At 39.8% G+C, this 21,297-nt stretch overlaps 1 protein-coding gene across 3 annotated transcripts; it reads left to right on the top strand.

Annotated features, from left to right (window-relative positions):
• Nucleotides 1–4,059: 4,059 nt before the first annotated feature.
• On the top strand, nucleotides 4,060–21,108 carry cabp1b (calcium binding protein 1b). Of its 3 annotated transcripts, none has more exons than XM_053340109.1 (7): nucleotides 4,060–4,737; nucleotides 15,203–15,233; nucleotides 15,339–15,482; nucleotides 16,062–16,171; nucleotides 16,948–17,022; nucleotides 17,177–17,249; nucleotides 21,083–21,108. In XM_053340109.1, the coding sequence occupies exons 1-7, from the start codon at nucleotides 4,060–4,062 to the stop codon at nucleotides 21,106–21,108; spliced, it is 1,137 nt and encodes a 378-aa protein (XP_053196084.1). The 3 variants fall into 3 exon arrangements, with proteins under 3 accessions (XP_053196084.1, XP_053196085.1, XP_053196086.1); XM_053340110.1 differs by lacking the exon at nucleotides 4,060–4,737 and adding an exon at nucleotides 11,262–11,303; XM_053340111.1 differs by lacking the exon at nucleotides 4,060–4,737 and adding an exon at nucleotides 14,047–14,169.
• Nucleotides 21,109–21,297: the final 189 nt, after the last annotated feature.

Raw genomic sequence — 21,297 nt, 5'->3', positions numbered from 1 at the left:
TCTAGACTGCACGTGGCCACCGTCTGGTTTGGATCCAGGAACTTTCAGGATGGAGGAATGCACACCACTGTTGAAGAGCTGGTGCTGACCAAGATGAAAGCAAGGATATTAATATTTATGGAGATGTTTTTTTGATACACTGTAAGATCAGATATTGATCAGAAACATGATTGATGACTGATTTTGAGCAGTAATGTTATCCACCATTAACTTATAATAGTTATCTATTGGGTAATGGAAAAATCACTGCTAATCATTATTTCCTTGAGTAGGAGGAGCTACTGTTTTTATAAACAGGAGTTTGGAGATTCACTCAGTAGTTCAGACCATGCTGGCACAAGCAGGACACAGTGGTTGTTTATTGCCAAGGTCCCAAAAAAAGTATAGCCTGTTGCAGAGTTGTTTTCTCAGGGTTAAGGTTAGGGTTTTGAAGTGCACTTGTGATTTCTTTGGCTGATCTGCACTGAAAATGTGCTGCACTATTCCACTGCTAAATTCTTTTTAAAATGTATCCTCTGTTTTCTTTTCTCCTGTTGAACTATTTAACATCTACTCATGTTGTGAAACTCGACTTTCATTGGACAAAATCTTTAAAACACTGAAAAAACTGCATTGAAACCATGGAGATCATAACTATTTTCATTTTACATGATGAAAACATGATGAAGCATTAAACTCTGGACAGTTTAAGCATCTAACAAGATGAAATTCAAACTTCTTCAAGTTTCAGATGTCATCTGCAGCGAAGGTTAAGATTAAATGAAAGACTTTATAAATTAATAATTTATTATTTGATGTGGCTCATTGGAGCGTTCAGTTAATTATCGTACAGTATATGTCTGTTGATGACAGCAAGGCTTTCAACTGAATTTTACATCTTACAGAAACTGCTCATTTGATGAGTTGTCAAAATGTTTTTGTTGATTGATGTGAGGCAGACCTTTTGTTACCTTATAGGTCACAAGCTGCTACGTGGTTAATTATTTATGCTGCTGATTAATCTTTCAATGATATTAAACTGTGCCATGGGATGAAGTTAATGGAGATGTGAGATGCAGTCAGAGGTATAAGAGTCAGTGAGAAGGAACAATTCATGATGGCATTTCAAAAAGTACAGTATATGGTGCATACAGTAAATAAGCTTTGTTTGCACTTCTACTTTAATGAAATATAAAAATGATGAGAATGTCACAAAAATGGTTCAGTTTTGCTAATTACGTTTTTATATATATATTTGTCTGTATCCTCTCTTTTAATTATTGTTAATGTCCTTCATAGTTAAAATTCCCAGAATATATCAAAGTCTTTCATTTGGGGTGTACTAGGGTTTTCAAAAGATTATCAGAATTTAAAGATTTCTAAATGACTCTGTATGATTTTGACAGTATAAAAAAGTTTGCCCCATGTGAACCTGCAAAGGATAGGTGGATATATGGATGGATGGACAAAAGGTTTTTCTTATGTCATACTTCATTATGTTGATTGAAGGTGCTGTAGTTATACTGTGACTGGTGGTGTTCCAGTTTCTCAAAAGGAGATTTGAATCATTTCTGAATGCAAAAATGTTTCTTTTCATTACCTTTGAAACATAAACCATCTCTGCCTACGTTTCATTTAACTCTGCTATTCTGAAGATTTCAAGATAGTATGATACAGCCAAAAGTCCCCAGAATGAGCCATTTCCAGATGATAATAATTTGCCTGTTTGTGAACGCAAAGCAGCAGCTGCATGAGCTGCAGCTCTTGTCACAAAAGTTAGTTTGTCCATGTGACCCCGCTGAGAGTGGGAGCAAGCAAAAATAGAATGTGACATGGTCCTAAAATGAGTTTTTTTTTAAAATGCGGTTTTGCTTTTGGTTAGATTTAGTAATGCATTCTTGTCATATTTTTGATTATTTCTACACTTTGTTTTTCTTTCCTGGTGTTATATCAGCTTTTAGAAAATATGTGTTTATGTTTGTTTATCACTGCACACACCATATTTTGCTGTTGTTTTTTATTCTCTCTGTCTGCAGACATTAAATGGGCCATATTGCACCCTGAGGCTTGCATGTCCCCTGCTGCAGCCCAATGTCTACAGAAGGGGAAAGGGAGGGGTGCATAAAGAGCAACATAGAGAAAAAAAATGCTACAGTATAGATTAAAATTGTGTATATAACCAAGATTCATACTCACTCACTGTTCCAAAAAACAGCACCCCTGACTATTTTGAGCCAATGTTAAAATGAAAACACCATGACGATCATAAAAAAGGTGATTTTTTTTTATCTGAAGATGATAGTGGAATAGAGAAAGTGATGGTACTACAACTGATATTAACTGTATAGAGTAAAATTGGCTCAGTACACTTAAGATGTACAGATGATAAAAAAGGTAGCAGAGTAGTTAAAGCAGGCTGATGCTGAAGGGGGGGATGGGAGCGATGGAGTGAATATACTTTGCTTTTCCCTGGAGCAGAGGAGACAGAGACACAGATGTCAGAGAACAAAAATTCCCCAGAGAGAGGAGGCAAAAATCTGCTCATTGCTCAGCTTTGCACTGTGTAACACAGTTCGTGAGAGCCTGAGTGTCTAATTGGCACTATATTAAACATCATTACATACGTTTGCCCTGCATCCCTGGACATCTGCTGCGAGAAATATAACCCTGGGTGTGCAGATGGGATGAGAGTGTAGGATTGTCACGCTCTTTATTGCAGTGTTTTTTTTCCTTTTTGAAATTTACTGTTATTATTGAATAAGTCACACTTTAAGTTTACACCTTAGTATCATTATTACACCCAAACTATGTAATCATGTCATAATTATTTATACTGAAGAATAGAAATGTTTTTGACTTGTAGGCAAGAATTGGATTTTTTTTTTTTTTACTCAAATTAAAATCCAATACAGATAAAAAGGTAAATTCAATTTCAGAAAGAGAGGGAAAAAATGCCCTTTTCACTACTTCTCATAATATTCACGACATTAAAAAACAAAGCAAATAAAAATTATGAAACAGAGGAAAAGGAAAAAGTCCATTCAGGAGCCCATATTGAAAACTGACCTGCCTGAGTGACATGTTTGAAAATCTTCAAATGAGATGGCTCTCTGGTTGAGAAAGAGTGAATCTGTACATTGATTTAAATAAAAGAAATGCAATTATGTTTTTTGATTGGTTGTGTTATTTTAAGTCATTTGGTATAAATGTGCCCACAAAAAATATGTCAACGCCATAAGATTTGGTCCTTAAACAATACAATAATAGTCATTTTATTTGAGTTTTGAGGATTTTCTAATCTCGTTCTGTTTTGTGAGTCTCATTTTACATGTCCTGAATTTTAAGTCCCGAACTAGCTGATGAATGAATGGTGCCTTATAGTCATGTTACTATTTATAGCTATCCTTTTCACTCTTTCACACATTTTATCTTACATTGGTCCATGCTTTTGAAAAGGTACTTTTCAAGCAGAAACAGAGCTATCCCCTAATATGTCCTTGAGAAAGACAAGTGTCCACTGAAATTAATATCATAGCAGCCACTTGTTGGGTTTTGAGTCATTTTGTGGATTTGACTGCCTCTTTCTATATATAATTGAAGATTAGGGTTTTAAAAAATATATATAGTTAATTATGTTAATTAACTTTAACAGAGACGCTAAAATGATTCAGTTTTTAGGGGAAATGTTAATCAAGAGGCTCATTATGCGAGAAATAATCTGCAGTGACGTGCGTCTTAATTAAGTTCGCGGGTGGACTGCGTGTGACACTAGGCAACGCAACACCGTGCTGTCATCCAAACTTAGCGGAGCCCCCTGGAAAGCGTCAGACTGAACGTCTGGCTTACAGATCGCAGTACACTTCATATTTTCTGCAAATGCTCAATCAGGTGGCTGCATCTCCAACTTCTTCACTGCAGATAGTGTAGTGATGGTCGCGTGCGTGGATGTGGATTAGAGAGGGGTGTCCAACTGGCTGATGCTCAACACCTGCACGTGGCGGAGGACTGCCTTCTTTTCCTTTACTCGACCTCGAGCCCACAGCTGCTTCACTTCGCCTATCAAGCGACAGAGAGCCAACGATGAGCTCCTCTATACCCAAAAGCGAGTCGACCACCTCTCTGCTGCGATCATCGGGGCTCAACCGCAGGTCCGCGCACTCGGATCATGGTCCACACGGTCACCGCAGCCACCGCAGTCACCATCATCACACCGGAGCTGGAGGCAGCGAGGATGCAAGCTGGACAGAGGAGTGCGAGACCAGTGCGCGAAGACCTCTCTGCCAACCGAGACACTCCGACTCACGACATGTAGGTGATCACCGGATACAGAAAAGCCAGTCTCACCGGCAGGCAAGCCACCTGGATGACGGTTACCACCAGGAGGATGTGAGGCACGGGATTAGTCGGCCTCCAAAAGAGCGCAGCAAGTCCTCCAGGTCCAAGCACTCGCATCATCATCATCATCACCACGACTCTTCTCGAGGTGAGCTGCCTCCAGCTCATCACCTGAGCGGCTCCCGGCAGGACAGGAAGAACTCTCCAACTCCATCTTATCCGAAACAAGAGGACGATGCAGCTTTCTTCTTCGAGCCCCAGGAGAGAGTCCCCACCGGGTCATCCTCCAGTCTCAACTCTGACACACCTGCAACAAGCGCACCTGTCCAGCCAGCATCCAGCCGCACATCCAAAAGACAGAGCGCGACCCCGTCCGAGTACGACTCCACTCTTCACCCCATAGTGAAGTCAGTGTTTGGGCAGGTAAGCAGGCTTGAGGACGAAATTTAACTTTTAAAACAGATTTGAAAGTTGAGTCAAAGTACAACAAGGTGCGGGAAATTTTAAATTAAATAATCAATTACTTATTTGTAGCCTGTATTTAAATGTGTTAATCTTCATCAAATCAACATTTGAAGGATTCTTCTCATGAAGTGAAACAAAAAAATAGATTTAAACAATATCCTGTCATCATACTACTTAATGCTCTCTTGCACTGTTAGATGTAAGGTTGTTTTGTCGTGCAACACAGTGCAAAAGGGCAACACTTCAAGCTGTAAAGTAAATAAATCAGCAGCAGCCTTATGAATAAAGACTCAGAACATTTGTTGAGAACTGACTGAAGTGTGAAAGAATTAAAGTCAGTCAATTTCAAAGTTTCTTCTCAGGCTTTAAAGGCACAGTCCAAGCTATCAACAAATACAAAAACAGAAAACATCAGCACACATTTTATCAAATTGAGGACATTTTGGAAAATAAATTCAAACCAAACCCCCCCTCCACAGACAGCTGGAGGTTAATTATTGGCTATAATGCAGTTTAATTAAGAAATAAACAAATAAATAAATAAATAAATAAAATTCTCCATATTAGATCATCAACAACATTTGTTCGATTAACTGAAGCATGGATGCTTATCGAGAGTTTAGTTCATTAGTAGACAGAAAACAGGGGGGGGGCTTGCAGGTGAGAAGCAGGTGGAGCTGGAACCTTACAAGCCCCATCGAGCACATTAAAAATGGATGCATGTTTTCAGTCCAAATCTGGCTCTTGTATGTATCGTGTATCCCTCGTTTTTCACGGCAGGGGGGCTGCAGTCTGTCACGCATCCCGATATGAATGCGGCTGCTTTCAATGAGAGTGTCACCTGAGCAATGACAGGGGGGATCAGCTTTCTCGCTTAAACTTTTCAGTGATGAGAGCTTGTCACTCACACAGTCACACACACACACACACACACACACACACGCAGGTAAGTGATACACATTGTGGGAAGAAAGCCTAATAAAATTGAAATGTCATTCATCTTAAAAACTTTCTCTTGATATTGTGGTGAGTATCAGTAGCACATAAAGGGTGTATCTCTTCTTCCCTGCATCACCTGTTGACCTACTAATACATCTTAAAAAGGTACCACATTTCCTCCTGTGACTCTGATAATGCAGGTTGTCAGTTCTCTCCCTTCTTCTTTTTTTTTTCTTGTTTCATTTAAATCCTTCTCAGTGTTGGCGATAAAAAGCTCAAGCGGAGACAATTACCTCCGTGTGCACTAATGTGTTCCAGAAATAACTCCTCTCAATCCAGGTCAGAGCTTCAATCAGTCTTAGGGGTTCCAGTGAGGCAAAATCCATGCAGCAGTGTGCTATATAAAGTATCTAGAGCTGCTGACGTGTGTGGAAATGACAGATATTTTGTCATTTCTACCCATTTAAACATGAAAGAGATATCAAGTTTTGATACGTTTCACACAGAAAAATTCTCAAGGAGACAGAGTCAGCCAATTTTCAAAGAGGACTAGTCTGTCTGTTTTCTTTGATGCTGTCACAGCCGAATTTGTAAAATTACACTATGCGCAGCTGTCAGTAGTCAGTGGATCGACGAATGGATGCCAGTTGTTGTGATTGTGCGAACGAAGCAGCAAGAAAGAGTGAGTCAAGGATATGTGTGAGAAAAAAAAGAAAGAAAATGATAGAAAAGTGTGAATAAATAAAAAATGGAGACAGCTTTTGCATATATGTTTTTGCACCTGCTCAGCATCTTAACTCAAGCGGTTTCATTTCAGTTGATGCGACCACACAGTCATACTGATGCGCCTTTAACACTCCTTGAATAGCCGTGGCAGCACAGCGCAGAATGCAGGGTGAGATATTACACACTACAAATTCATATGTTTTATTATGTAACATCAAGATCTGCATACAATCCCAATAGAACTGATTCACTGCCAGTGGATGGTTAAAAATAGCACATCAAGACCTGATTATGAGAGACTGGAGGAGGGCAGAGCAGGGTTTTTTTTCTTTCTTTCGTTCTTCCCCCTGCTTTTCTTTGTCTCTCTAATATTTAAATCCTTTGGCAAACATGGTACCTGACAGAGCAAATTTGAGAACAGGCGAATAAAAGCTTGGCGTGTGCAGACGTGTTTCTCCAAGCTATACCAGGGATCAACAAAAAAAAGGCTAGTTTGGGGGTTAGAGAAAGGACAGATGTGGTTTGCAGCTTAATAGTTATAGTGACACAATCATTCATGAGATGAAGCATTTCAATAGTTACAAACACCAAACTCACTTATTTATGCACAATCAGGCCTTTGAATTATCCAAATTATACCACTGTGCTTCATCAAGGACACTGCATGAGGAGTTGTTTTTTGTCCCAGTGGAACATTTGTTTCTATTTTAGGAGACTCCGAACAATCATGAATGACCTTCTTTGATCTTGCTCTATAAACGGCAGGAAATCTGGAAAGGTAGTGGAGACCTGTTATTGAGAGAGGTCTGTTATCTGCTGTTAAGGAAACTGTTATAGGGGAAATAACACATTTCTTTTCAAATGAAATTTAGATGAAAGTATATGTGTATTAACCAGCAGAGGGAGCAAGTACCGTTCGTACTAATAGGTCTGACCTCAAAGTGTGTGTGTGTGTGTGTGTGTGTGTGTGTGTGTGTGTGTGTGTGTGTGTGTGTGTGTGAGGGAGAGATTAACAGTCCATTGTTAGTCACATCCAGGAGAGGTGAAAGGGCAGAGAGAGAAAGTGAAGGAATTTGATACATCAGGAGGAAGACAAATGATAAAATAGGAAGAGAGTGACTTTACTGGCAGACCTGATGATTGTTATATAAGACAAACACTCATCAACTCTCACTTCCCTGCTCGCACCTGACAGCGCTAAAGACAATGTGAGGAAATGTCTTAAAACGCAGATTAGCTATTCACTTCCTTGCCCTGAGTTTCCTGTTACTCATCCTGCACTCGCTGATGTTTCCTGTCTACCGTTCCCTGTTTGCCCTTTTTTGTTTGCTCTTGCAAAATTTCTTTTCCTCTTCTCCCTCTTTCCCCCCCCCCTCTCTGCCTGGGTCACACTGACCTTGATGACGTCTGAGAGGGGAATTAAAAGAGAGAAAAGAGGCAGAGAAACACAAATTGCATGCTTAAAAAAGAAAAAGGAAAAAAGAGCAAAACAAGGAGAAAAGATCTTGAGAGGGAGCGAGAGGAAAGAGTGTAGCATCGTTGTATTCACCACGGCATATGCCTCCAGTATGTCTAGAGTATAATAGGCTATTTTTAGACGCAGATGGATATTTTTATATCTGTGCTGGCACAGAAGGAGGTAGAAAATTCACTCTTTGGTTAAATCCCTTTTTGAGATGAGGATTAGGCAGTGAAATGTAACAGTTGGTGTGCACTCCACTGCAAGCACTGCAATGTTAAGCGTGTGCGTGATGATGCTAAATATTTATGGAGACTTGAGGCTGTAACAAGGGGGAAAATTGAGAGAGACACTGTGAGACAGGGATTGTGTGTGAGAGAGAGACAGAGGACAAGGGATAAATGAGTCAGAGGAAAAACAGAAGGCATAATTGATTTAAATGAGACATCAATATTTGTCCTTCCTAGCTGACGCACGAGATGTTTAAGTAGACTAACATCTGTCTGTATGTATAATAACGCTCTAATACCAGAATAATGAGTTTTATTCTGTAGGAGCTGTAGGATAAAACTGTGACGTGTCAGACCAAGCAGAAGATGACGCAAGTATGAATTGTGTGTTTTTTCACTGGCATCAAGTGTTTTTCATTAGACTGATGACGACAGAAATGTACGCACACACAACAAAAATCTCAGTCAGTGTATTTATCTCTTTGTTTTCATACAATGATACACAGCGCTTTAGAGAAACAGCGTGTTTGACCATGAAATTATTACATTTCATTCCATTTGGTGAATAAAAATAAACACACAAAATCTTGTCTAATATTAGCACAACTGCAATTCTCATTCCATTAAAGAAAAGGGGGGGGTCGATGATTTATGCATGAGAGCTCGTTATTACATCAATCCCTTCCTTCCCCCTCTTACATCTCCCTGCTCATTCAACACACTTGATTTGCAATGGATGAAACATTTGACTACATTATTACATTTTGACCATTACATTTGACCTCGAAATCTTCACTAAATAGCAAAAGCAATTATTGATATTTCCTCTTTGAATTTGCTTCCTGTCTAGTGTGCGCATATAGATTTCTTTGCATTGCATGTACAGTGAAAATTTGCAAAACAATTATTATTATTACAATTATCATGATAGTGAGTCTGCGAAATATGGTCTTTCATATTTGATAATCACGTAATATTCAGTGTCAATTTCACCTCTGATGTTGGTGACATGTCAGTGTGTGAGTAGTTATGTAAACGCATAAAGAAAAATGTGTGTGTATGTGTAAGAGAGTGAGGGAGAAAGTGAAGGATACAGCCCGAAAGAGGGGAGAGATGGATCTCATGCCCGTGCACGCTACAATCTGACATTATGAGAGCTGACGGCCCCTGTGTCTGATGTCTGATGTGTTCTGAAGTTCACAATGAGCCTCCGGTGAGAGGCTGGATGAATCATTCGCAGAACAGCACAGAGGAGCCGCAGAGATATTGAATGGGAATGAGATCCGAAATGACTTTGGCGTGAATGTGTTTATTAAAATAGCAGAGAATAGACAAGGTCGAACATAAGAGGGAAACATGGATGTTCATTATTGTTGCAAGGGTCGTCATTAAGTTGTCCCAGTAGAGAATGCTACTGGTAAAAACCTAAAATAAGGACTTGGTTGTATGTGGTTTGTAGTTTTAGACAGTGGTGGAAAAGTAGTTTTAGAACATTTACTTTAGTAAAAGTTGCAATACTACAGTACAGTGTGAAATTTAACTACAAGTCTTACATTGATGTATAGAAGTATTAACAGTTCTCACAATGCAGAGTGGTTTCTTTCTTGTAATATAACCATATTCAGTAACTATTATTGTTATTGATTATTGTGACAGAAGCACTGACATGGATACAGCATTTTAATGTTGGAGCTGCTGGAGGTGGAGATAATATTAACCTCTGTTTTATGATCTGATCACATTTACTTCTATGTAAAATCTTAATTAGCAAAATAAATAGCTGTAATAATTCTTAGATGCTGTATAAGTATAAAGTAGCATAAAATGGACATACGTTTAATTCAACTGAATCACTTGTAGTAAATGTACTGCATACTGTTTTACTTTTTACCACTAGTTTTGGAGATGTTTGATGTTTAGAGATGCTCACTTTGTTAGTCATCATGCTTGACAATAAATGTGTGTGTGTGTGTGTGTGTGTGTGTGTGTAGGTGAGAGAGGCTGCGAGCGAGCATTTATGTGCCCGTCTGTGTGCATTTGCACGTGTTGGTTTGCGTCCTTGCCAGTACAGAATCCATGTGTCATTTCTTGCACATTTTGGCTTGGATCTGAATCCAAGCCCTTCAAGCTTAACATGACTTTGTGATGCCTCTACGTCTGTGTGTGTGTGTGTGTGTGTGTGTGTATGTGTGTATGAGAGAGAGAGAGGGATGGATGCTGGGGGTAGAGTGGATAGAGATGTGGGAGAGAAGGGGGAGAGAGAGAGAGCATGTTATATTTTTAGCTCCACAGCCCCACATCCGTGTGTGCTTAATCGAGTGTACGTGTGTGTATATGTGTATATGCGTGTGTGTGTGTGTGTGTGTGTGTGTGTGTGTGTGTGTGTGTGTGTGTGTTTGTGTGTGTGCGCGCATGTTTGGATTAGTGTCTCCAGCGTCTTGCTCAGGGGAAGGTAATATGCTTGTCCGAACGAGCTTCTTCTGTCACATTCGCATAGATGGTTTAGAATTGTGGAGTGAGGGGGAGAGAGTGAGGGAAAAAGAGCAAAAAGACAGATAGACGGACAGGGAGAGAGAGAGAGAGAGAGAGAGCGAAGGGGAGAGAGAGAGAGGGTAGAGGGGAGGGAAGAAGGGAGGGAGGAAAGACACTGTAGGAGAGAGGATAGAATGAATAAGCAATCTTGCTTTTTCTACTCGCTTGCATCTCGCTCTGATCACATGCATGCTTCTTCTCCCTCACTTATCTTTGTGTTGTTGTGATCTGTCCTTTGTTCTTGTTTACATATTTGCTCCTTTGTCTCAGCATCCCTCCCCTTGTACCTCCCGGTGTCCTTGCCTCCAGGTCTTCCATGCACACTCCTTCGTCCTCTCCCTCCTCTCCTCTCCCTCTTATGGTATATCTGCTCCTCTCCCTGCCTTTCTCCCAAATGTCCTCTTATATTAGTCAATGACCCACTGAACCCTCTCTCCCTTTTTCTAATCACTCCTATTCCCATGCATGCCCGGAAACATATGCAAACACACATGCATACACGTGCACTTCCAAACAGGCACACTAACTCAGACACAGTTAGAGAGAAAACATAAGACAAGAAGGATTTTTTGGGTTTTTTTTTTTTTTTTTTTGCAATGGGCAACTCTGTAAAGTCGCTTAAAATTTTCACCAAGAAGGTAAGGTTTGCTCTGCTTGGCTGTGGTCTCCTTGAATCCCTTGAGTATTAGTGCATGTTTGTCTTCTGGTGTGTCCCTGACCTAACCGAAGGCTATTTGACTGGACCTGTGCTGCCTGACCCCTGTATACCATGACTGGGTATTCCCTTTCAGTCTTGTGCTTTGTTGCTGGAGTCCGAGAACACGTCAAGATAGTTGAAAAATATTTTTCAGTTTCAGTCAGTGCTCGCCAACGTGGGAGCTTTTAATCTTGATTATTGATGTAGGGCTTTGTTCACTTCTTTTACAACTCATTCTGCATGTTAATTTAAATTATGGATTGCACATAACTTGCAGCACTAATATGACATCTTCAGATGCAAGTTGCCTCTGTGTGCAACCCATTTTAGCATCTCGGACAAGTCAAAGGAGTCGGTCAGTGCTGCTTGGGCTTGACAGGTTGGCTAAGATGACATCTGCGAATTTGGATTATGTCATCAAAATGTACAGTCAGTTATATTACACCGTGATTACAAAGCCAGTGGACAATGCTACACTGTTGAACGCACCTGCATGATGAGGTCAGTCGGTGGAAATGTTGCAAACAGGTGTGCCGTTTCAACTGAGTCTATCAGATCAGATGTGCCACTGGCACTGAGTCAGCATAAGTTGCACAGTTGAGTTGAACAATGAAGGACATTGAGAAGAGTTTTATGTAAAAGCTTCAAATGATAACCCTCACTCTTATAAAACATCTCTTACGTCTGCTGTCCTCATCGTATCAGTGTGTGCTTGAATAGACTCTCAGAGTAGCAGGCACACAGCTCCACAAATACATTTTCATTCATCAGCAGCTGTACATCCTTGAAGAAGCACAATATGACAATCAACTGTTGATGCCATCTGTGTAAAAATGGTGGAGAAGTTCTTGCTTGACTTCTTTCTCTCTGACTGTCTCAGATTTTTTTTTCTTTGGTTATATAACTGCTAACGTGTGACTTTATAGTACTTTTCTGGCACGATATACCCGTAGACAGCCCTGCTCCATGCATCACTTGGTCAGATTACCCAGTGGGCATTCGATCCTGTGGTGAGAACTGTAGGAATGCATGAACTGGCATTAGGACTGGCATGGTAACAGATGGAGTGTGAAGGTCATTTGTAGAGCAAATAACACAGCGTGTATTTGCATGTAGTATATGTATACATATTCATTTTTGTATTATGTATGCATGTTGATGTCTTATGTTTAATGTAATAAGCATATGAAGGTGGGTACTACTAGCTCATGTCTGAGAGATTTAAAGCAGCAGCAAAAATGGTCTCTCAGTAATTCAGTATGACAGTGAGTCCACTCCACTCACTTTTAGCTGGATTTCTCCTCTTCTGAGTCGGATTACATTGTGATAACTGACCAATGTAGTCATGTCTTATTGACTGTAAGAGATCTTCTTAAATCTCTTAAAATTTTAAAATGTGCAATAAGGTGTAGAGTATCTAATTCAAATAGTAGACACAATGCTTGGAACTTATAAGATTTTGTTTAGAGGAAGCTTTTTTTTGGTAGGCATTCTTGGCTTTTTTTAATGAACCTGTGGCTCTCTCTGTAATTGGGATGACTGCTGTGAGGAAAACGTTTGCCCTCTGGTTGAATTAGCTAATTGGTGATTATAATTAAATGGCTGGTTGAACCTAAGGCTGATCTTCTGGACAGCGCAGTTATTGTAAAATGTGCATGACAAAAAAAAACACTTGCCACCATCGGAAAGATGCATGTGACTATCCCAGCATGAGACGTTTAGTTGATTATGCACTCCTCAACATTTTTAACACCTTCATACCACCATACACTGTACACTACTACCCCTACTAACACATTTATTATTAGTATTGTTAGTTAGAATGCTGTCATAATGCTGTATTAAAGGCTTACTAGTTGAGTCTCACAATAGGTTTTTTTATTTTCTTAGTTCTGCCCATCATTGCTATTAGTTATGATAAAATTGTACTTACTGAAGTCAGTGGTGAGATCTGGGAATATGAATACATTACTACAACAATGTCCGATGGGACGAGAAACAGGTAATGTAATAATTTCTAGTAGCACAGAAAACTATGTGCCCAAACATGGTAAGTATAATCTCAGCAATTACTTTGGTGGGTACAATGTTATTCTAACCAGTAGAAAGGATGCTGATGAAAACTACAAAACTCAGACCCAGTTTTATAATAAACCAGAATTACACCTTAAGGTAACAACACTGTTAAAAACAACTTAAAGATAGCCTAGACTCTATGTGAAGCTGTCATATGGTTTGTGGTATGAAAAGGGGCAATGTTTTTTTGCTATGCAGTAACCTCCATATTTGGTATTATCTATAGCACATAAAAAGTTTCTAAGTGTTCTGTTGTGCAGGGTGGTGATCCTGAGAACAGATTCATGGATGGCATCAGTTGCTCTTGTCAAGTGATATTACCCCGTCTTTCCTCTTCCTTCTGAGTAAGCTGCTTTTCTCTATCATGACTGACCCGACTCCACACCTCTCTATGACTGACAGACATGTGTCTGTCACCTCTGATCCTGCTTTTGAAACCCTCCACACTCCCACCTCCATGTTGGCCCCTTGTTGACTCCATGCTGCCACAAACTGAGTCACAGTCTCTACCCCTGTCTTTGCCCCTGATCCCATGTCTGGCCCCCCTGCCCCGGATGCTGCTTCAGGACCAAAAGAAGAACTACAAAGCAGTGCAGTCCTGTGAGGAGGGGGGCTCTGGGGGGGCCTATCTTGAGCCGCTAGTGGCCCTGGCCCAGAACGGAGCCAACATGCACAACGTGCTGGGGCCTGCATGCATCTTTCTACGCAAGGGCTTCGCTGAGAGCCGGCAGGCTGTACGTAAGTCCAGAAAATATCATGTGCATGCATGCAAAGAGATTATTACACAATACAGCACACACGCACAATAACGGAAACGAGTGATGAATGTGACGTCAGCACTTACAGCATGTAAAGAAGCGTGGTGGAACTGAGAAGAGGGTATTATGAGAATATACATCTTTAGTATTGAGTCTTCTTGATAGCTAGAATGTTAAATGCTTGGATGCCTGTGTGTGTGTGTGTGTGTGTGTGTGTGTGTGTGTGTGTGTACTTATGCATGAGGGTGCATTACTCCAAAACATGGTGGACATTTGGAGCAAGGCGGAGGATTATTAAGGCAGGGGTTATGACGATGGCAGAAATGCTCCTCAAATGGCGATTATTTCCCCCTCCACTATTTCCAGCAGTGACAACACAAGTCAAGGTTTTGTTATGAATGAAAACAGTAATCAAATCTTCAGTGTAGACGACCCGTTGTTTTACTGACTGTTCTCAAACGGCTGTGCTTAATGGATGCAGAGGATGAGATCTGAGTCATTTCAATTATGGGCTTGCAGATGAGGGAACTATTGCATTCTTGAGAAGTTCAATGTCCTATCTTTCCATTTTGTCATTTGACATTTGTCAGATATGACAAGGTCTGTACCTACAGTATAAAGAGACATTAATTCTACACACAAACCTACACTACAGATACAGTAAGTTATTCAGGATCCTCTCCACTGAAAAATATACTACATGAGCATATATTTTTACATTTCCCTACTATTTTACATAAGTAATTTTTCAATGATTTGTCACGGAAGGCAAAGAGTTTGCACATTTTCCTCCCGTCCAGACACTGGACCTGCAGACAAACAGGTGATTACTGATAAGCGCTTTCTCTCTGGCTGGAAGAAAAAAAAGAAGCTCTTCTGGCACTCTGTGGCACATAAGTGTTGTTATTTTTCACAGCATCCTACTGTGTGAGGAATGCTGCGTATTGGCATGATTTTTGAAATATCAGCAGTGTTTTGACACTAACTTTGCTTTTGTAATTCACAGGACCGAGAGTTGAGGCCAGAAGAAATGGATGGTATGTTTCATGCAAAATAAAACTTTTTTTCACAAAATAATTCTCAAGAAATTTTCACTGTGTATTTTAATTCGGACATTCGGACACAATCTCCTTCGCTCTCAGAGTTGCGTGAGGCATTCAGGGAGTTTGACAAAGACAAAGACGGGTTTATCGGCTGCAAAGACCTCGGAAACTGTATGAGAACTATGGGCTACATGCCAACAGAGATGGAGTTAATAGAACTGAGCCAGCAGATCAACATGAATTGTAAGTAAAATTGTGTGCATTTGTGTGTTGAAGGGGGGGAGTGGGAGAGGTCTGTCATATGCTACTTTCGTAGACAAATTTGAGACTTAGCAGTTACCTGTGGACGGCTTGTCCAATTTGGGGACTCATGCTGAATTTGTGCCCAACTGGGAGAAAGCAGATTTTTGGGTCAGTAGTTAAGAGTTAAGGGTTAAGGTTAGGGTAAGTCCCCAGGAAATTAACTAACTTTATGTAATGTCCCCAAAAGTGACCATGATCAGATATGTGTGTGTGTGTGTGTGTGTGTGTGTGTGTGTGTGTGTGTGTTTGAGCAATAATATCTATAAATCTTCTATTTTTATATATTTTCATTACAGTTTTTTTCATGACAAACACAGAATTAAATGTTTATGTAGTCACTTCAACAGAAATTTGAGGATCACTCTTTTAAGATCCACTATGAAAACAGTAGTGGGGCTTCAGCATCAGTAGTTATTAGACAATGTGCAGCAAAAGGCATAAGACTGTGTCAGTATTTATGTATGTATGTCTTTAAGTGTACACTTCAGAAAACCAGCTTTTTTTTATTGTGTTCAACAGTGGGAGGACATGTTGATTTTGAGGACTTTGTTGAACTCATGGGGCCCAAACTTCTGGCTGAAACTGCAGACATGATTGGTGTAAAGGAGCTGAGGGATGCGTTCAAGGAGGTAAGGAAAGGTGAAGCTCAGGAAACTGAGCATGATAGTAGAAAGGATTTTAAATCATGTTTAGTGGGTTGAAATGAAGTTGAAACAGTAAAGTAGAATTGATTAATTTAAAAGATTGAGTCAGTAATATGTGTGCAGTCTATATTACAGTTTTAATATAGAAAAAATATACTCAGATGGTATTATAGGAATTGGGAACATGTTATGGCATGAACAAAACAAAAGTCATATGTCAGAGAGAAGTGACAATAAACTTGAAGAAGCTCTAATTTAGTGATGCTGACAGTGGTAGATGCAAGCTTAGGGATATATGGAAGTAAAAGTGAAAAGAAAGTGTTGGTAATTGTAAGTTATATAATTCAATTCTGTGTATCAGGGCTGGGCGATATGAACAAAATCAAATATCATGATATTTCTGACCAAATACCTCGATATCAATATTGGAACAACATTGTAGAGATGGCTGTTGATGCTTTCATAAAATATTTATGCTATGAAGTTTTTGATAAATAATAATCAGTAATGTGGATGTAATGACAAAGTGGGTAAACGGTAAATAACAGAATAGCTAGAACAGTTTGTTAGGTTCAGAAAAGTGTATACTTTACTGTAATGCAGCATTTAAAACAAGGAAAAGACAACTGTGATGACATATTGTGATATTACGATATCCAAATTCTAAGACGATATCTAGCCTCATATCACGATAGATATAATATCGATATATTGCCCAGCCCTACTGTGTATTCATTTGTCTCTTCTTGTCTCATTTTCAGTTTGACACAAATGGCGATGGCCAGATCAGCACAGCAGAACTAAGAGAAGCAATGAAAAAACTTTTAGGGCAACAGGTACGGCGCTGCTGGGAAAGTCTGTCCTCTTGCCTGATCTTACCATCAATCACTGTGTCTGTCTGAATCTGGTCTGTCTCATCTACTGAGTATCTTGCCTGAGTTTGTGCCACAGATTTTCACACCTTGATTCCCCACAATCTGACTTTTTCAGGTTGGCCACAGAGACCTAGAGGACATCCTGCGAGACATCGACCTCAATGGAGATGGACACGTAGACTTTGAAGGTAAAAATAAAATAACAACTCTGCAGTACTGGGCACAATACTTTGAAATTCATACAGCATTATATATATATAACTGTAGCCAGAGCCTGGAAATCAAACATGCTTACACAATACCTTTCACTGCTCTCACTTTCTCTCATCTTGTCTCTCTCTTTTAAACACAAACACATTTTAAGTATAAGCAAAAATTCCCAACATGTGTCTGGATGATATCCCAACACCATGCTGATAGTGAGGTGAGGGGATGAACGCAGTAGGGCTGTCTGTCAGATTATCTCCATACCAAGGGATTATGTCACCTCATAGATTACCCACAGAGAAAAAGATGCATACAGCCTGTCAGGGATGAAAATATGAGGATGTGCTGTTCTCAGAGTGTAACTAGTATACTTAAATGTAATAACTAAATTCAGATATTTTTACTGCATTTTATATGTAGTTCATCATTAATAATGCCAAATTAACATATGATCAAGCAAGCACCAGAAAGAAAGAATGTATGCAGATCATAGTTAACATGGTTTTGATTGGGGGTGCAGGTGGTCGAGTGGTTAGAGCCATAGACTGTATATAAGAAATGGACGTAACATCCGTGATGTCACCCATTGGTTTGTGGACTGCTGCTCGGAAGCCAATAGTATCGAATCTAGGCAGCGCCATCTTGAAAATTTCAGGTGCATGCTGGGAAAAAAGAACACGGATTCTACTTATATGGGCATGAGGCGGAGTCATGGACGGAAGTATGGGCGGGACCAACGGCGGAGCGGGGAGGCTGCGATTGGTTGCGAGGGCTGGATCTCAAGGACATTGGTCAATCAACCTGTCAATCACAACGTAGCCACGTAGCCTGCTTTATCGTCAAATATAAAGTCAGAGAGGCCAAAATTTCACAAATGAACACCAGACTGCATTGAAGAAGGCTTTAAACTAGCGATTGAGACCATAAACACATTTTGAAAACGTTTACTGAGGTTAGAAATCAAGTGAGAAGTTGGTGAATTCTCCATTGACTTGTATAGAGCCGGAAGTCTTTTTGAACACAAAACGATCGCCCCCTGGTGGCCTTTTGATAGAATGCAGCTCTAAGTTACTTCCGTATTGGCTTCTTTTCAGAGGACAGGAACTCCCCGCCTGGTTAGAGCGCATGCTATATACACAGCTGACCCCGGTTCAAATCCCAATCGGAGGTCCTTTGCTGCATTTCACACCCCCCTCTCTCTCTCCCATGTTTCCTGTCGGTCTACTGCTAAATAAAGGTGTCTATGCCAACAAAATCTAAAAAAATAAAGTTTTGATTAATGTGGCTTTCGTGATGGGAAAAAACAAACAAAAACATAAAAATGCCTGTATGTTAATGCAAAAGTGAGATATTCTGTTTGAAGCTATGATTAGATTGAATGTTGCAATAAGCAATACTTAAGGGGGGACAGAGAGCAACAGAGAGGTGCAGTACATTCACGGGCAAGTTTTAGGAAGCTGCTCTGTAAAACGTTAAAGCATGCATTAGTGTGTAAAAATGTCTGAAGGGAGAGAGAAGAAAGAAAACAATATCTGTGAATAATATACTTGTGAAAGTATAAATATAGATAGATAGACACCAGCTTGCAATAAAGAATTTTAACAAACTGTTATCAGACTAACACACTTGAGACAACCATACAATTTATTTTTTATTTTTTATAATAATTCATTTTTATTTAAAGGCGTCTCTCTGGGCACCGTACAATTAATAAACAAAACAATAAGTAACAAAACAAATGTGTAGAACAGACAAAACAGAGTAAAGTAAGGTAGTGGTTCAAGTTAAGTGGGGTATGCAGTTCTAAATAAATTAGTTTTTAGCCTCGATTTGAAGAGAGGCAGAGAGTCCAGATTCTTTTTTTTTGTGCAGAAAAAACAAGCTGCACAGCGTGAGAAGAGAGTACAGATCAGGAAAAACATACAAACAAACAATCAAATGAGACAGAACATACAAAACCAGACATAATATTAGTAAACAAAAAAACTAAAAAGGGTGTGTGTGTGTGTGTGAAAGTACTGTATGTGTGTGTGTGTGAGAGAGTGTGTGGGAAAGTGTGTGCGTGTCTATCCTTCAGTTATTGTGTCAGTTGTGTGTCCCTTCGGTAGTGTTAGTTATGGGAGCTTTCCTTTATGAAGTTGATAAATGGAAGCCAGATTTCATTATACTGTTCAATTTTGTCTTATTGTGAAGGTCAGTTGTTCCATATTTGAATGGTTTGTTAGTGATTCGAGCCATTGTATGATTGAGATTTTTGTTCTGTCCTTCCAGTGTAGCAGTATTATTTTCTTTGCTATTGTAAGAGTTATTAATATAAATTTCTTTTGAGGTGTTTTGACAGTAATGTCCGACAGGTCACCCAACAGGCAGAGAGATGGTGTCACTGGAATGCTGAGGTCAAGGATTTGGGAGAGCCTCTTGGCGACCTCCGACCAAAATGGCTGGATGTGTGTACAGAGCCAGAATGCATGGACAATGATGATTTGAATCACTGAATCCCATGATATGTAGATTATGTTTGGTGATGTGTGCTTGAATTTGTTGGATTTTCGTATTGTCAGACATGTTGAAGGTATTTAAACTTATTTTTTGCCATGATGAGTTTGTGTTACACAGAGTCTTATAGATATGGGAAAGTAGTTTCTTATTGGATCTGTAATGTTTGATATATTGTTTGATGTATTGAAAAGTGCAAGTGGGTAGGTTGAACTGTTCTTGCAGTTGGCCGAAGATCGCAAAGAGGTAGTACATTCATTTTTATTGCTGCAATCCGTCCTATAAGAGAGAGTGGTAGTTTGTTCCATCTGGTTAGGTCATCTTCAATGTTTTTCAGGAGAGGTGTGAAATTGAGTGCCATAAGGTCTTTAGAGTTTGATGTCAATTGATGCCCAAATATTTGATTTGGGAGGTTACTTTGAACGGGGTGTTCCAGACCTCAGCATTCCAGTGAGTACCGTGTAGAGGTAGGATTTCTGATTTGGACCAGTTTATTGTGTAGCCAGATATTTTACTGAATTGGTTAATTAAACAATGGACTTGATGAAGCGAGGTTTGTGGGTTTGTGGGGAAAAGAAGAATATCATCTGCATATAAGCTAATCTTGTATTCGCTTGTCGTTGTTCTAAAACCAGTAATGTTGTCATGTTGGCCGATGGATGCTGCGAGTGCTTCTATGAAAAGAGCAAATAGTAATGGTGAGAGTGGACATCCTTGTCTAGTTCCTCGCTTCATCTGAAAGGGTGGTGAGATATGTCCATTGGTTGTAATAGATGCTAATGGTGTGTTATATAGTATTTTGATCCATGAGATCAAATGCGGCCCTATGCCCAGTTTCTCCAATACTGCAAAGATATATGTCCAGTCTACTCGATCAAATGCCTTTTCTGCGTCTAGTGATGTAATGATGGATAGTATTTTATTGGTTTTAGCTCACTGACATTCATACAAAACGTGAAGTGCAAAAATGTGGTTTAAGGGGTATTTTCTGTGCAGAAGCAGTAACTTTCAGGGGTCTCTGCCAGGTGCCTGGCAACCTCACAATGATAAGACTTCAGGATGTCACCGCGCCCAGCCAAAAAATAGTCCTGACTCCTGCATATAACTCCGCAAATAAACCACAAATGAGATATTGTATAGCTGCTCCACTTTACATCTGCACCCACCCACCAACACCTCCAAAGCATAAATAGGAACCCTAAAATAGCTTTATATTCAGTTGTGCTCACTTGTGCTGCATCATAGACTATATCTGTAGATATTTTTGTAGTTGTCCTTTAAGCCATGTATAACATCTGTCCTTTTCTTCAATTCACAGAATTTGTGCGAATGATGTCCCGATGAGTCCCTAATGGAGAGGCGACATGTAAAAATACAACATGGATTCTCTGTTGGCATGGGGGGAAGATAGAAGAGAAACCAGCACAGATTACTGATGGGTTTTGAACTTCTGAACTGTCAGTGAACAAGAAAACAAAAACATATCAACCCTGCCCTGAAACTGCCATGCTGAAGCTCAAAGGCTGACGACTA

The sequence above is a fragment of the Scomber japonicus genome, chromosome 19 (genome assembly GCF_027409825.1).
Source record: "Scomber japonicus isolate fScoJap1 chromosome 19, fScoJap1.pri, whole genome shotgun sequence".
NCBI lineage: Eukaryota > Metazoa > Chordata > Actinopteri > Scombriformes > Scombridae > Scomber > Scomber japonicus.
The sequence above is the reverse complement of the archived record's forward strand: the minus strand, read 5'-3'. Positions and strand labels throughout refer to the sequence as shown.

Bases quoted from the DNA above. Each gene is read 5' to 3' on its own strand.
- cabp1b (XM_053340109.1), top strand. From the start codon at position 4,060: ATGAGCTCCTCTATACCCAAAAGCGAGTCGACCACCTCTCTGCTGCGA. The intron at 4,738-15,202 runs GTAAGCAGGCTT...TGTAATTCACAG, and splicing joins TGAAGTCAGTGTTTGGGCAG to GACCGAGAGTTGAGGCCAGA. The intron at 15,483-16,061 runs GTAAGTAAAATT...TGTGTTCAACAG, and splicing joins CCAGCAGATCAACATGAATT to TGGGAGGACATGTTGATTTT.